This window comes from Mugil cephalus, chromosome 1, assembly GCF_022458985.1.
Source record: "Mugil cephalus isolate CIBA_MC_2020 chromosome 1, CIBA_Mcephalus_1.1, whole genome shotgun sequence".
NCBI classification, from domain to species: Eukaryota; Metazoa; Chordata; class Actinopteri; order Mugiliformes; family Mugilidae; genus Mugil; species Mugil cephalus.
Window position 1 is genome coordinate 26,523,539 of NC_061770.1, and position 16,709 is coordinate 26,540,247.

Sequence of the window (16,709 nt, forward strand, 5' to 3'; positions counted from 1 at the left end):
TTTTATTATTTTAGAACCTCTGTCTAGAATCTGAACCCAGACGCTGGGTTTACAGGCGTTTATTACAGGAACAGAGTTTGACGTAGAGAATATCCAGAGACAATGAATGTGAACGACAACTGAAGCAGTCAGGAGGTGAGCTGAAAAATGGAGATAAAATACAGGAAAAGATAAGCGTTAAAGGTCAAAGGCTTGGTTAGTCAAATACAAAGGCTGGATTTTGTCTACCTGCCTTCATATTTATACAGCTATATATATATTTGTAGCTGTAGTTCATGACAATGGCTGGCAGCTGGTAAGTCCACTCCCTACATCTGACTTCACTCCTGCATTGAATGAAGGTAGAACTCAGTAGAGCTACACTTTCTCCCGTTTTTAAGCACTTTTTTTTTTGAGTTTCCTGCAATATTTCTTTAAAAAAATCTAAAGCAAATATCAATGTACTGAACAGATTACTAAAAATTTCTATTAATTTTATATTTGTTTTTTCCCTCACGGCAAATTGAACTTTGAACTTGAAATGCTGAAATGATGAGTAATGGGCCCAGCACTGAGCTTTGGAGAACTCCACAAATAACAGTCATGTTTCTGTATGAACCAAACAAACTTTTATACAAAAAAAAAAAAAAATGGTATAATTTCTGGAGGCAACATTTATCATGTAGAGCATTTAAAATATCAGAATCAGAATCTATTGGCCAGATATACAAGGGAGGAGTTTTACCAGGTGTAACAGCGCCGCATAACATTAAATAAAAAATTAACTTAGCGAGAAAAAAAGACAATATATACAATTTAGACAAATAAAAAAAATAAAAAACTTGAGATATACAGTGAGTAATGACAGGGAAGAGATGGATGTTATAAATTGTAGTGGTCCCAGGATTAAACCTTGAGGGACCCCACAACTAATGTTCAGCACCTCCTACTGGTTGCTACCTGCAGAAATATGGTTCATAGTTCTTTGTCACCATGAGTAAAGCAGCTTTAAATGTATATTGAAGAAATCTTATTAGGTCATAGCTCCTTCCTGTGCAGGACCGTCGTAAGTAAACGTTAAGACGAACAAATGAAAGTAATGCCTCACATCTGTCAGTGTGTGAAAGACTTCCTTCACCTCTCACTCGTGTGCAGATCCTGGAGAGGTTGAATAAGATGTGCAGCAGTGGAGTTTGGAAGAAGCAGCAGAGGTTGTTGAAGAACATGGGAGCTCATAAAGTCATGCTGGACCTGCTGCAGGTCTCCTACGACCAGGTATGACCTGGAACCGCCAAAATAAAAGCCCTGGAGTCTCTGACCAGTAGTCTGAGGGAAAGATAAAGAGTAGGTGATAACTCTGTCTTCTTTTTTTCTCTGTGTCCAGAACGATGTGAAGATGCAGGAGATCATCAGGTACACTCACCTGTTTCTGCAGAAGTTCTGCATGGGGAACCAGGAAAACCAAACCCTGCTGCACAAGAACCTCAACCTCTTCCTCAACCCCGGGGTACGCAGCTTTAATGAGAGCAGCTGAAGGGTTAAAGCCACTGGTTCCAGATTCAGATTTAGAAAACTTTATTTGTCCCTGGTTGCTGAACAGGCGCAGTGCAAAACACTGTTAATGAACAAAAAACAAAAACAGAATAAAAACTGTTTAACTATCCAGACTGTCCATGGAGGATGTAAACATGACTGTATGAGTAAGGTAGTAAGACTAATAAATATAACATAAAAAATAAATAAAATAAGATAAAATAAAGAGATAAGGTGCTTGGGCAAGACATTTAAAAAATCTGAAAATGTTTTTTATTTTTATTTGTCAAAAAAACATGAATAATCTTTATTCTAAACTTAACGACGAAGTCTGGTTTTGATTTGTTTCAGTATTTAATTGATATTTTACCTCCAGTTAATGAGAAACAATTTTAAACATTTGTAACTTAACCTCTTTACTTTCATGAAGCGAGTTTGTAGTTTCAGGGTTTGATGTTTCGTCACATTGTCTATGGTTTATAAACCCTGAGATTTAGTTCTTAGATCATTAAAGTCAGGAAATAATTTGGCAAATAATAATAAACTAGCTCTTTATTTTTAGCTTCTAACACTTTCTTCACTTTCTTCTTCTTTTAGCTTTTTTTTTTGCTAACTCCTCATTATTTACCAAAGTGCTACACAGAGGTACAAAAGGATGATATGTACACTTAATAAATAAAACAGTAAAGGAATCAAGATTAGCACAATTTAAAACAAAAACAATAAAAAAGAGTAAAAGAGAAGATAGACAATAAAAGAAGAAGGATAAAAGCCAAGGTTCCTCGTCTGAATTATTCACTTCTTATTTCTTTGAGGAACCATCTACTAAAAGTCACGTCACAGTGTCAGATGATGAATTATGTGAAGTAGAAATATAATTGAGTGGATATTAAACATGTCCCGAGCTGATTCTCAAACGTTCCTCCTGCTCCTCCAGCTCCTGGAGGCCGAGACCGTGCAGCACATCTTCAGCAACAACTACCAGCTGTGCAGCGAGATCTCAGAGAGCGTCCTGCAGCACTTCATCCACTGCCTGGCCACGCACGGCCGCCACGTCCAGTACCTCAACTTCCTCCACACCATCATCAAGGCCGAGGGCAAGTACGTGAAGAAGTGTCAGGACATGATCATGACCGAGGTGAGGACGTCACGTAGGAGCAGGAAACAGGAGCTTCTCATCCTGTTTGAGGAGACGCCTTCAGGTTGTTTGTGTTTTCTTGTAGCTGACTAACGCGGGCGAGGACGTGGTCATCTTTTACAACGACAAAGCCTCCTTTAACATCATGTTGGAGCTGATGGCGGAGAGCAGGGAGGGGGTCGGCGAGAACAGCCCACTCAGGTAACCATGGCAACGCCCCCTAATGACAACTCCAAATGTTTCCCTTCACTCTGGTGTGAACAAGTACAAGTACATGTGATGAACAACTGGAAAGTCATTAAGAAGTGTGATTTCTTATTTTATTGAATATTTTCAGCTGATGTCTTCAGTGTTATTTTTGCGATTTCATCCCATGGGTCAGACTGGACCCTCTGGGGGGGCGGCTTTGGCCCCCGGGCCATATGTTTGACACCCCTGCTCTAGACATTGAGGACATGGAGGAGGAGATACTACTACTACTTTATCTTACTCCTTTTCTGAATCCCCCTCTCCTCTAATTATTTCTTCTTCTTCTGTCGTATTTCCAGTAGACTTGATTCTCCAGTAGCAGAACCACTTGGGTTAAGTTAATGTAAACACATGTACAGTGTTGCTTAAATGTTTTAACCTCAGAATTTTAGACAGTTCTGCCAAAAAAAAAAGGCTCAAAACATCAGCGGATTTTTCTAAAAGCAGATGAAGAACCAAACCAGACACAGGACGCAGAAATATTAGATTAAAATTAGTTCACTGGTGGAATTCACTGGTTCATTAGTGACTGATGATGATGATGATGAATCTCATCCATTCATCAGATGATCCTAACTGAGGAGTATCTCTCCTGGATATTAGCAGCTCTCACAAACTCCTCCTCCTCGTCCTCCTCCTCCTCCTCCTCGGTGAACCTCAGGGCGGTGGATGTTCATCTTTACCTCTCGTCTCTCTGCAGGTATCACATCTCTCTGGTGGAGCTGCTGGCGGCCTGCGCCGAGGGAAAGAACGTCTACACGGAGATCAAATGCACCTCGCTGCTGCCCCTAGAGGACGTGGTGAGAGTGGTGACCCACGAGGACTGCATCACCGAGGTGAAGATCGCCTACGTGAACTTCGTCAACCATTGCTACGTGGACACGGAGGTGGAAATGAAGGAAATCTACACGTCCAACCACATCTGGAAACTGTTCCAGGACTTCACCGTGGACATGGCTCGAGTAACTACCAATAAATAAAACATAAAACATACATGTCAAACATAAGGAGTGTGGGCCAAAACCGGCCCATCAGAGGGTTTAGTGTTGCCCACAAGTGTGAAAATTAGAAGTCACTAAGAGCAGTAACACAACTCTGAGACGTCTTTGTGACCCCTGAGCTAAATGAGTTTTATGTTGTTGGCATCTCCAGTGTTCAGGGTTGATCTCGTTCTGTCTCCTCCTCGTCTGCAGGTCTGTAACAAACGAGAGAAGCGTCTTTCTGACCCGATCCTGGAGAAGTACATCATCAACGTGGTGTTTGACACCATCAACGCCTTCTTCAGCTCCCCGTTCTCTGAGAACAGCACATCCCTGCAGGTCAGAGCGCTGTCACATGTTCAGTTCACGTCAGTGAGTTCAGTTCTGGGTTCAGCTGTTCACGCTTCCTCCTTCTACCTCAGACTCATCACACCATCGTGACCCAGCTGCTCCAGTCCTCCGTCCGGCTCCTGGACTGTCCCTGGTTACAGCAGCAGCACAGAGGACAAGTGGAGGCCTGCATTAAGACGCTGGCTATGACGGGTAAGGAGCACTGGAGCCTGGCCCTGCCCACGCATGGCCCCGCTCATACATGGCTCCTCCCACACAGGCACAAAAACACAAACTGAACATTACACAGTGAAACATTGGGTGCAGCATGACAATGAGGCGTTCAGGTCACAGTAAAAGTCTGTGGACAATAGTTTCAACTTTCTCACAGATTTACTTTTAGCTAATATTTTATATAAAGTTATTCAACTCAGATTCATTTATTTAACCTCTCATCATTGCAGCCTATTAAGAACGTAGCCAGAGTAAACTCAATGTCACTGTCACTACAGTCAGAATCTCTCTGGTGGTTTAGTTCTGGAGGAATCAAAGCTGGAACACAGTTAAAAAAATAACAGGTTGTTGTGTTGGTTGAATCCTATAATGACTTTTATCAATGAAACCAGAAGAAAATGACATATTTTACTCAAACACAGCTGACAGAGCTCTGATTGGTTCAGATGAACCATAGAGGAACGTTAGAGGGTTAGATAATTAGATTTAGTTGAGCATTTATTCTTTTAGTTAAATATATCTTACGTTTAATTTAAAAGTAATTTAATTTGGTTTCATTTATTAAATGTTTATTTGATTTTGAACTGAACCCAACATTTAATAATTATTATTTGATATTTTTATGTATTTATTTATTTTGGAGACTGAATGTGCTAATTTCAACCAATAAGTTAATCTCAACTATTTCAATCAACTTTTTCATCATTCTTTATCAAAATATATAATTCGTCCAAATTATTTAGCTCATTATGTCCTGTCACGTTATAGTGTAACTTATTAAAGTTATTCTCATAACTGGTTGAACTAAACCTTAAATGTCAACATAACCTTATAATTATTTATCCTCTAAATATATTGTTTCATTGTTTTAACCATCCCTGTATTTATTCTATTGTTTCTGCCTCTTATTCATTCGTTAATGAACGAGTATTTCCTGGTTTCTCCGTCCCCGTCCAGCGAAGAGTCGGTCCATCGCTCTCCCTCTGGACCTGGAGTCTCAGATCAGCTCCATGTTGTCCAGCTCCGCTCTGAACTCGCTGTCCCGCTCCAACCCGAACTACAAATCCTCGCTGCGCTCGTCCCGACCCAGCGCCCCCAGCAACCCCTGGGACTACAAGAACATCATCGAGAAGCTGCAGGTACAGTCCAGTGGAGTTCTTCCTACCCACAATCCTCTCTGCTCCACTCTGCCATGCTGAGTGTCACTAGAAAATAGAAACACACATAGCTGAAGCTAACCAGCTAGCCTCTGCTAACAAACAAACACGTCAAAATTTCTCCTCATGTCTCAATATTTCATCAAATCCAAAAACAACTGACAACAAACACATCGTTAGATATAATTATCTTCATCAACTATGAACCACATGGAATCTGAGCCTTTAGTCTCCATCTAGTGGTCTAATGGCGCTACTACAGACAATAGACACAATGCAGCCATCTAGTAGCTTAGCATTGATATGTAGCATGTAGCCTCGGTGGCAGTTAGCTTAGCATTGATATATAGTTTGTAGCCTTAGTGGCTGTTAGCTTAGCATTGATATGTAGCATGTAGCCTTGGACACAAACCAGGGTCCATGGAGACCAGGGACCTGATGGTTCTAGGGATGGTCCTGGTTATTGTGGTTCTCTTAAGTTTTCTTTGTCTGTATCTGGAGGTTTTACCCGGTTGGTCTTTGTCCCTCAGGACATCATCAACACTCTGGAGGAGCGTCTGAAGCCTCTGGTCAACGCTGAGCTCTCGGTGCTGGTGGATGTCCTCCACCAGCCGGAGCTGCTCTTCGTTGAAGGAACCGACGCTCGGCAGCGCTGCGAGTCCGGAGGCTTCATCTCCAAGTAGGTCCTCTGGGTCCGAAACGGATGCCGCCTGAGACGGCACTGATGCATGATGGGAAATCCATGTATGTGTTTGTGTTTGTCAGGTTGATCCAGCACACCAAGGCCCTGATGTCCACGGAGGAGAAGCTGTGCATCAAAGTCCTGAGGACGCTGCAGGAGATGCTGATCAGGACTCTGGACTTCGATGAAAAGGTCTCTGAGAGGCCGGAGTAGTTTGTCTCATTCAGGCCACGTCCACACAAACCACAGCCGTCTGTTTTCTCTGGGTTTACTTGGCCTGAGGAAGAATAGAAAGGCTGTAGTACATATCCTAGGCCTGGGGGTGGAGCTGTTTCTACTGCAGAACTCAGTCATAAAGGAAGAAGAAGGGGCGGAGCATAAACAAACACACAGGGCTGTTATTATCGATACCGATCATTAAATAACTCCTCTAGTTTATAATTATAAAAACACAGGACAAATATTTTAGGCTGATTACGTCATCCCGTCCCAACGAGCTTCAATAACCGTCCCAAGAGACGAGTGAATGAACTGACAGATGTAATATGATGCCTACGTGTCTTCATGTGAGGACGTCTCTGTTAACACCGTCTGTCTCTCTGATGGTTCGTTCCAGGGAATCTCTCTGAGGAAAGTTCTACTGCAGAACTACTTGTTCCCAAACAAGAAGAACAACCCGAAGAACGACTTGGCCGAGCTCGGAGCTGCAGGTGAAACTCTTCATTAGAAACTACTTGATTCGATGCAGCAGAGCTCAGATGGTGAATAAAGGTGGATAACTTGAAGGCGTTGTGTGCTCGTGTCCCAGGTGCAGAGCAGGAGCGGGACTGGGCGGCCGTGGCGGCCGTTCAGTGTCGTCTGGACCGAGAAGGAGGAACAAAGCTGTTCACAGATTTAGTGATGAGCACCAAGAACGACAAGATCTTCCAGGAGAGCGTCCAGCTGGCCATCTGTCTGCTGGAGGGGGGCAACACCGAGATCCAGGTACACACCAGCTTTATGTAGTGGCGACATATCACATATGTGATTATTCTTAACAGTTAACAAGAAGATGAACTTAAAAAAGCCACTTAAACACGTCTCTTTCCATTTAAGGTCAATCAGTGAGATTTTATGATGATCTGCATATTTCTCTATAGTCCTGTAGCAGGTATTCTGGATGAATACCCTTTTTATTTAAACAGTTATTTAAGTATTCAACAAACAAACATAAAGTATCCGACACATAAACTTAGAAATATTTTTTTTTAGTTGTAATAATTCTCTTGAAGTTTGAGTTGTTAGAGTCAAATTGACCCAAAGGATAAAAAGTGTTTTTTGTGATGAAGGTAAAAGTGTATTTAGTCACAGGAATGTACAAAGTTCAATGACCTAACGAGAAAATTAGACAAATGATTCCAGTGAGTTTTAGTTTTGACTCATTTAGTTTCAGATGTTTGTGTTGATCTGGTCCTGGACCGGTTTGATGTGTCCGTTAACGTCCAGTCTCCGTCCTGCTGCAGAACTCCTTCTACAAACTGATGATGGGCGACAACAAGTCTGAGAAGTTCTTCAAGGTTCTTCACGACCGGATGAAAGAAGCTCAGACCGACATTAAAGCCACGGTCTCAGTGAACGTGGGAGAGATGACACACAAGGCCAACGAGAAGGAGCTGGAGAGCGGTGAGAATAAACTTTTAAATCGATACGTCTGAAAACCCCTCATGAGAGGGTAAAAGTGTTTCAGTTTCTAGAAGGTCTGGAGGTTTTTTTAGAAATGCAGGTGTTTCCATTACAAGTTTTTATTTAGATATTTAGGTTTTCTAACAGTAATGGAAACTTGGAAATGTCACTGTACATGCAACAGAATTGGAGAGAGCATCTCCCTCCAGGGCAAGAATAAGAACTAGAATGTATAAAGTAGACCGGAAATAAAGATAAAGACTGAGACAGTGGGAGTTTAGAATGATATTGCTATTGGATTGTCTGCAAAAAAATAAATCTGGGTTTTATATTAAGTTTTACATTCAGTTGGAGTTTTCCTCCAAACGTCTTTAAAAAGCTTAAGATTAAAAACCATCATTAAGAGAAAACTTAAGTTTAGGTGATGACTAAGTTTCTGTTGCTGTAACCAAAAATATTTAATATTTAATATTCTGACTTTATTCTCCGACTAGATGTCACAGTTGATGATGATATTTTGCCCTCTCTGTCCCGGAGGTTCTGCAGCTCTGGTTCTTCCTGGTCCTGGTCATCCTCTACTGGTCCAGGGTCCGTCCATAGCCCCGGTAGCAGGCACCTCCGTCCTACCAGCCCAGTCTGCAGCAGAGGAGAGGGAGGTGGAGGCGGAGATGGGGCCGGCCGTCACCATCATGAAGCCCATCCTGAGGTTCCTCCAGCTCCTCTGTGAGAACCACAACCAGGACCTGCAGGTCCGTCTCTACCATCAACCAGAAACCCCTTTCCTCTTCTCTGGGCTGCTCTTCTTTGTCCTTCACTCTGGTGGTCTTTGTGTTTCCAGAACTTCCTACGCTGCCAGAACAATAAGACCAACTACAACCTGGTGTGTGAGACCCTCCAGTTCCTGGACATCATGTGTGGCAGCACCACCGGCGGCCTGGGCCTCCTGGGCCTCTACATCAACGAATCCAACGTCCACCTGATCATACAGACCCTGGAGACCCTCACCGAGTACTGCCAGGGCCCCTGCCAGGAGAACCAGGTGACCCACACAGACCTTCATTCAGGTCCATCACACGTGGAGGTCTAAACCTCATCATTCACCTCTTTGCGATGCCTTCACTGACTGCAGGAAACAATCATTTTCACATGTTGGGTACGGGGTCGTTCTCATGACAAAACTTTACATTTAATATAACATGTCGTTGACTTTAGTTGATGGAGCAGACTGGAGTTTAGAGGAAGATGATTAAGAAACAAGAAATAATGGACTCAACACGTCTCCTCCATAGACCGTATATAAATATAAATATATAACATATATAACGTCTCCGCTTCCTCGCATTGGTCAAATTGATGCTGTTTTCCCGGGGATATGGGCGGCGCCATCTTGTGAGTTTGGAGCCAGAGTCTGATCATTTTGGTCAGAGGGCGGAGCCACAATATTGATGCCCCGTCCACACTTCTTCCACTGGTGTTTTCGTGTAATTAATCCTACGCTCTGCTCCACCTCCACCAGCTACAAGGACATGTTGGATCATACACTGAACTTATTTTAAAAATATTTTTTACAACTCTCACAGTCTCTTTACGGAGCTGGTTTCAAAGCTTCATACAGAGACAGATGAGAGGATGAGTAACATTTGTTCAGACATTTAACGCTAAAACACTGATGAATAATAATCAGCTGGTGGTCCTTTGTGTCTGGAGAGACACAGGTTGAAGGTAGAGGTGTAATCCAGAGAGTAGCGGGCCCTGGGTTTTGTCTCGCAGGTTGAACTCATCATTGATTTTATTTTAAATTTTTTTGCAGACGTGCATCGTGACCCACGAGTCCAACGGCATCGACATCATCACGGCTCTGATCCTGAACGACATCAGCCCTCTGTGTCGCTACCGGATGGAGATGGTGCTGCAGCTGAAGGTCTGTCATTCACGTTCACCTTCATGTTTCCTTCCAGCAGACGATGGTTCAGACTCTTTCCAAAGAATATTAGTCAAGTCAGGACAAAGACTCAAAGCTGAAGAGTCTGAACAGAAGCCATAAACCAGATGGTGACAAGAAGTTGTTCTTAAGGAGACGTCTGTGAACATAAAGACATATTAAACCAGATGTTTGACAGCTGTTGTTTTCTTCCCGGTTGCCAGGACAACGCCTCCAAGCTGCTGCTGGCTCTGATGGAGAGTCGCCATGACAGCGAGAACGCAGAGAGGATCCTGTTCAACCTGAGGCCACGAGAGCTGGTCAGACCCTGAGCCAGATGTTCACCACCAAGCAGATGTGTGTGTGTTTCCGTGGAGGCTGACGGAGTGTGTGTGTGTTCAGGTGGAGGTGATAAAGAAGGCCTACCAGCAGGACGGTGAGTATGACGAGGCCGAGGTTTCTCCCCGAGACGTCGGACACAACATCTACATCCTGGCTCAGCAGGTGACTAAACCCCGCCTCCCGATTGGCTGCCTAGTGTTGAGAGTTACCATGGAAACGAACCCCTCTGTTGTTTGTCTGTTTGTTGTCAGCTGGCGAGACACAACAAAGTCCTGCACAACCTCCTGAAACCACAGAAGAAGAGTAAAGAGGGAGAGGAGGGCATCTCCTCCATGGTGAACACTCATTCATTAAATTCATCCATCCATCCATCCATCCATCCATCCATCCATCCCTCCTGACCCTGTCCTCCTTGTGTCTCTACAGTTGAACCTGAACAATCGTCCTCTGTCCCAGATGTTGACGTCTTCAGCTCCAGCTGCTGAGGTAGAAACGGACCCACTGGAGTACTACGAGCAGCTGACGTCCCAAATAGAGGTACCCAGGCTTCTACTGCTAATAATGCTACCCAGGCTGCTACTGCTAATAATGCTAGCCAGATTGCTAATGCTAATAATGCTAGCCAGACTGCTAATGCTCATAATCAATGCAACTGATGGTACCGATGCTACTACTGCTAATAATGCTACTGAGGCCACTAATGCTAATAATGCTTCTGGTGCTACTGTTGCTACCAATGCTTCAGGTGCTATTGATGCTACCAATGCTAATAATGCTAATAATGCTACCCATGCTGCTAATGCTACCAACACAAATGGTACTACCAGTGCTGCTGGGTCTACCAGTTCCACTGGTGTTGCACATGCTACCGATATTACTTTTGCTACCAATGCTACTGATGTTACTAATGCTACTAATGCTACCAATGCTACTGATGCTCAGTTACATCCCATTATTGTATTGTCTGTAGAGTGTCTAAGGGGAACTCGTGTTGTTGTGTCCAGATTGTGCGGGAGGACCGCAGCATGGAGCAGATTGTGTTTCCTGTTCATCCCATCTGTGAGTTTCTGACCGAGGAGTCAAAGTTCAGGGTGTTCAACACCACAGAGCAGGACGAGCAGGGGTCAAAGGTCACGCACTTCTTCGAGCAGACGTCCTTCCTGCACGGAGAGATGGAGTGGCAGAAGAAGCTGAGGAGTGAGTCAACTGCGAGGAAGGAGAGAAGTAGTGATAGTTGTTGTCTGGTATGTTCATCCTTCATCCTTCCATCCTTCCTTCCTTCCACTCGTCCTCAGGCATGCCGCTGCTCTACTGGTTCTCCAGGAGGATGACTCTGTGGGGCAGCATCTCCTTCAACCTGGCCGTCTTCATCAACCTCATCATCGCCTTCTTCTACCCCTACGACTCCGGACAAGGTACTGTATTCAAATAATACTACTCATCAAATTAATAAATACTACTACTGTACTACTACTGAACCTAATACTTCTTACTGTAAATGCTGCTACTAAAGTAGCTTCTACTTTAGGAGATAAGATAATACCTGCTGATAATAACCCCCCGCTGTCCCCCCTCCCTCAGTGGGGGCCATAGACGACTCTCTGCTGCTGATGCTCTTCTGGATCCTGACCGGTCTCTCAGTCCTGGGTTTGTTCTCTCAGCGTTACGGCCTCCAGCCGCTCACCCTCGCTCTGATCCTGCGCTCCATCTACCACCTGGGCATCGGCAACACCCTCATCCTGCTGGGGTCCCTCAACGTGAGTCACACTACATCTAGTGGTCTAATGGTGGTACTACAGAATATAAACAGAACACAGCCATCATGTATCTAAAGTTAGCTTAGCATTGATATGTAGCACGTAGCCTTTGTGACTGTTAGTTTAGCATTGATATGTATCATGTAGCCTTGTGACTGTTAACTTAGCATTGATATTTAGCATGTAGCCTTGGTGATTGTTAGTTTAGCATTGATATGTAGCATGTAGCCTTGTGGTTGTTAGCTCAGCATTGATATGTAGCATGTAGCCTTGGTGATTGTTAGTTTAGCATTGATATGTAGCATGTAGCCTTGTGGCTGTTAGCTCAGCATTGATATGTAGCATGTAGCCTTGGTGACTGTTAGTTTAGCATTGATATGTAGCATGTAGCCTTGTGGCTGTTAGTTTTATAATCGATATGTAGCATGTAGCCTTGTGGCTGTTAGCTCAGCATTGATATGTAGCATGTAGCCTTGGTGACTGTTAGTTTAGCATTGATATGTAGCATGTAGCCTTGTGGCTGTTAGTTTTATAATCGATATGTAGCATGTAGCCTTGTGGCTGTTAGCTTAGCATGGATGTGGGGTTGATGGCTGAGTTGAGAATGATCCCGGGTCCCTTGTGTCCAGCTGGTGAACAAGGTGGTGTTTGTGGTGAGCTTCGTGGGGAACAACGGGACATTCATCATGGGCTACAAGGCCATGGTGATGGACGTGGAGTTCCTCTACCACCTGGCCTACGTCCTGACCTCCACCCTGGGACTCTTCGTTCACGAGCTCTTCTACAGCATCCTGGTAAATGATCAGTCACCCCAGCGTGTCCCCGTGTCTGTTTAGGGTGAATATAACCGTTTACAATTTGGTGGTGGGGGGGGTGTTAACAGCTGTTTGACCTGATCTACCGGGAGGAGACTCTGTTCAACGTGATCAAGAGCGTGACTAGAAACGGTCGCTCCATCCTCCTGACAGCGCTGCTCGCCCTCATCCTCGTCTACCTCTTCTCCATCGTCGGCTTCCTCTGCCTGAAGGAGGACTTCATCATGGAGGTGGACCCTCTGCCTCGCATCGCTGCAGGTACCAAGGACCACGGGGGGGTTTCCTATCCTTCCTTTCTTCCTTCCTTCCTTCCAGCTGTGAACATTGTAGAATAGTTTTATGCATCTGATCTTTACTCTGATCCTCCAGAGAACGGAGCTTCTCAGGATTTCATGAAGTCGTGTGCAGCAGATGGAGTCAGCTGTACGTCTGAGACCAGCGGCGTCGCTGAGGAGGACGGTGAGAGGACGGTCATCTTATTATTAGACACGCGTCTCATATTCAGCTTGAACTCACTCGAGTTTATGTCCATGTTCAATCATTTTATCCTGTTCAGCATCAGTGTGGAGTGAGGAGCTTTATTTTGAAGTGTGGACTAAGGAGCTTTATTTTGAAGTGTGGAGTGTGGAGCTTTATTTTGAAGGGCTGCTGCTTGTTGACTTTTCAGAGGAGGTGAACTCTGAGCGAGCCTGCGACACTCTGCTCATGTGCATCGTCACCGTGTTGAACCACGGACTGAGGAACGGAGGAGGAGTCGGCGACGTTCTCCGCAAACCGTCCAAGAACGTGAGAAACTCAGAACCTAAGTACTGCCCCCCACAGGCCGAACGCTGCAACTGCATCTGCTTTATTATACTCAAGAGCTTTTAGTGAACTTCAAGCCAAGCGTAGGTCCTGGTGACTTGTAGATGATCTGTATGTGATGTATAATGGCGCTAACTGTTTGGTGAACCAGGAGCTGCTGTTTCCGGCGCGCGTCGTGTACGATCTGCTCTTCTACTTCATCGTCATCATCATCGTCCTCAACTTGATCTTCGGCGTCATCATCGACACGTTCGCCGACCTGAGGAGCGAGAAGCAGAAGAAGGAGGAGGTCCTGAAGACCACGTGTTTCATCTGTGGTACGTTCCACACCTCCATCGATCCGCTAGCGATGCGCTAACGAAGCTAACGATGCTAACAGAGGACTGAACTCCGTTGGTGTCTGCAGGTCTGGAGAGGGACAAGTTCGACAATAAGACGGTGTCGTTTGAGGAGCACATCAAGCTGGAGCACAACATCTGGAACTATCTCTACTTCATCGTTCTGGTGCGTGAGAAAAACAAGACGGACTACACGGGCCCAGAGAGCTACGTAGCCCACATGATCAAGGTAAGAGGTCTGCACGACCAACAAGTAGAAACCAATCAGACTCAACAGCTGACCTCCTCCTCCTCCTCCTCCTCCTCCTCCTCCTCCTCCTGGTGTTTCAGAACAACAACCTGGACTGGTTTCCACGGATGCAGGCGATGTCTCTGGTGGTAACCGACGGCGACGGGGAGCAGAATGAGATGAGGATGTTACAGGACAAACTGGCGTCAACCATGAAGGTGGTGACGACGCTGACGTCACAGCTGACGGAGCTGAAGGAGCAGGTAGGATACTGGAGTATCGATACCGATGCCGATACCACGATGCTTTTTATCATGATGTACTGTAAAACCACATGTTTTTAAAACGTTCTGTGCTACGATGCGTTTTTAAGATGTTTTTTTATGACACGTTTTCATGACGTTCTATACTCCAACACATTTTTCGGAACCATTTTTATGATGTTTTTTTTTTTTTTATTACGCGTTTTAATGAAGAGTTTTTAAAACATTCTACACTACCATGTGTTTTTATGACATTTTTTAAGACGCATATTTTTTATGTGTTTTTATGATGAACTATACTTCAACACATTTTTAAGTTTTTTTTCATAACGTACAAGTTTTTTTATGACACGTTTTTTAAGATGTTTTTTGACTGATTTATACCGTGTTTTTTTAAGAAGTGTCTTCATGTCGTACTATACTTGAACACATCTTCAAGGCGTTTTATGACGTTTTTTTATATACGACGTACTATACTACGACACGTTTTTATAATCCGTTTTTTAAGACACGTTTTTTGATGACGTACTGTCCTACGAAACAGTGGGTTTATGACGCGTTTTTTTGTAAACGTGGTTTTAACATACGTTTTTGTGACGTACTTCACTACCACATGTTTTAAACATATGAGACCACCCTCTGGACCAGTGTCCCACATGAAGCTGTGTGGACTTGTCTCACTTTACTTCCTGCGTGTTCAGATGACCGAGCAGAGGAAGAGGAGGCAGAGGATGGGCTTCGTCGACGCCCAGTCTGGAGCCGGCGCCGCGCTGCCCCCTAGTGCCGCAGGAGGAAACCACCAGATATACAAGACATAGAGAGACTGATGAACACACTACGCAGTCAGAAAACACTAGAACACAACATGCAGCTGACGTCACAGACATCATGGGAACGTTAAGTTTAGCTGATCTGAGTCTTTTATCTCAGGATGTTAGTCCTTCAATGCTTCGTCAGCTCCTTTCCTCCTGATTTCACAAACATTTAGACACAGAAATAATTAGTGAAACTCTCTGGTTGTCAGCATCAAACCAAACTTCATCAGCATTAATATGAATCTGGTGTATTAGGAAATACTTTCATTAATCACAGGATGCTTATGAAGTGCTAATAAAATAATTAGTTATTAGGTGTGTTTGGGGGTGGGGGGGGGGGTGGGTGGGGGGGGGGGGGGGGGTGTTCAGTTATAGCAGTTGTTAATGACGCTGGTCACAGCGGGGGGCGCTGCAGATAGAGGTTTATACTTTCTTTGGACTTGAACCTGGATCAGCGCTCGCCTGCAGCCCTGCAGCTCTCTGTAGATCCTCACTGAAAACCAGCCTCCACCTGCTCCACCCGCTTGATCCAATGAACAGCCTCAGGCTACAAGTAAAACTCAGTTCAACACGAATTTAAATGGTTTCAAAAAGAAACAAAGTGCTGATGAGTTCAGACGACGTTTCTCTGCTGAGTGTCATAAACAACGTGTTTGTATCCGTGTAAAAATGATCGTGTAAATATAGAAACAGGTTTAAGGCTCAGCTGTGACGTGTTTAAGGAGCTGTTATATCTGCTGTAGTTTAGTTCAGACACTGGATTGTCCGTCTGTGAGGAGGAGGAGGAGGCGCGATGAAGACCACACACATTCATATCATTTACTTTCAAGAAGAACTGCACATTTTAAAGAGTCCGTGTCGTCGTGTGCAGCTTTGAGTGAAGTGTGTTTGACATCTGGATTAATTATTAAAGATGACTGGTTGTTTATTCACAGACAAAGACTTGTTTCATTTTGTTTCATTTTGTCTGTGAGGTCGTGGAGAAACTGTAAAATGAGATCACCTGTCATCACCTGTGAACTTTTATTCTATTTAATAAAACATAGATGGAGATTAATGTGAAATCAGTTTGTTTTCTTTAACATGAAGAAAAGTCATAGATGAACCACCAATAGATGACCTACTGCACTTTAAATTAGCTTCAAATATAGTCAAATAAATCAACTTGCAAATGAAAGTTCACCTGCTTAAAAAAAACCCTAAAAACACAACTCTGCTTGAGGTTATTAATAAACCTTTATTAAATGACAGTTTAAAATGTTTTGATCGTAGTACATTAACTTTGTTTGAGAAGTTGTTTGAAGTTGATTTAACGTTTTATCACTGTCTCAACTTAATACTTTGAGTTAAAACAAAAAAATCATTACACATCATCAGTGTAAGAAAACTGTTACTTGTAGTTTCAACTTAAAACAAAACAATATTAAACATCACCACTACAAGAACTTTCCTCGTTGAACAAACACATTTCTGCATCATTG

The 16,709-nt window shown here is 43.8% G+C and overlaps 1 protein-coding gene across 2 annotated transcripts in view; it reads left to right on the top strand.

The window, feature by feature from the left end:
- The window catches only part of itpr3 (inositol 1,4,5-trisphosphate receptor, type 3), a 49,877-nt gene extending 34,324 nt beyond the window's left edge, over positions 1–15,553 (top strand). Inside the window, exons 30-60 of one of the 2 annotated variants that reach the window (XM_047585510.1) lie at positions 1,135–1,254; positions 1,364–1,486; positions 2,450–2,650; positions 2,736–2,851; positions 3,600–3,861; positions 4,093–4,218; positions 4,302–4,422; positions 5,401–5,582; positions 6,131–6,279; positions 6,366–6,474; positions 6,899–6,992; positions 7,091–7,266; positions 7,785–7,944; positions 8,482–8,693; positions 8,783–8,983; positions 9,755–9,865; positions 10,090–10,185; positions 10,268–10,369; positions 10,459–10,542; positions 10,634–10,744; positions 11,212–11,404; positions 11,503–11,622; positions 11,789–11,964; positions 12,594–12,758; positions 12,848–13,037; positions 13,149–13,238; positions 13,447–13,565; positions 13,735–13,900; positions 13,990–14,150; positions 14,252–14,413; positions 15,115–15,553. In XM_047585510.1, coding sequence (XP_047441466.1) covers positions 1,135–1,254; positions 1,364–1,486; positions 2,450–2,650; positions 2,736–2,851; positions 3,600–3,861; positions 4,093–4,218; positions 4,302–4,422; positions 5,401–5,582; positions 6,131–6,279; positions 6,366–6,474; positions 6,899–6,992; positions 7,091–7,266; positions 7,785–7,944; positions 8,482–8,693; positions 8,783–8,983; positions 9,755–9,865; positions 10,090–10,185; positions 10,268–10,369; positions 10,459–10,542; positions 10,634–10,744; positions 11,212–11,404; positions 11,503–11,622; positions 11,789–11,964; positions 12,594–12,758; positions 12,848–13,037; positions 13,149–13,238; positions 13,447–13,565; positions 13,735–13,900; positions 13,990–14,150; positions 14,252–14,413; positions 15,115–15,231 — 4,515 coding nt within the window. In that variant the 3' untranslated portion in view covers positions 15,232–15,553. The remainder of the gene's footprint in view (positions 1–1,134; positions 1,255–1,363; positions 1,487–2,449; positions 2,651–2,735; positions 2,852–3,599; positions 3,862–4,092; positions 4,219–4,301; positions 4,423–5,400; positions 5,583–6,130; positions 6,280–6,365; positions 6,475–6,898; positions 6,993–7,090; positions 7,267–7,784; positions 7,945–8,481; positions 8,694–8,782; positions 8,984–9,754; positions 9,866–10,089; positions 10,186–10,267; positions 10,370–10,458; positions 10,543–10,633; positions 10,745–11,211; positions 11,405–11,502; positions 11,623–11,788; positions 11,965–12,593; positions 12,759–12,847; positions 13,038–13,148; positions 13,239–13,446; positions 13,566–13,734; positions 13,901–13,989; positions 14,151–14,251; positions 14,414–15,114) is intronic. The other variant, XM_047585519.1, reaches the window with a different exon arrangement.
- The last annotated feature ends 1,156 nt before the right edge of the window (positions 15,554–16,709 follow it).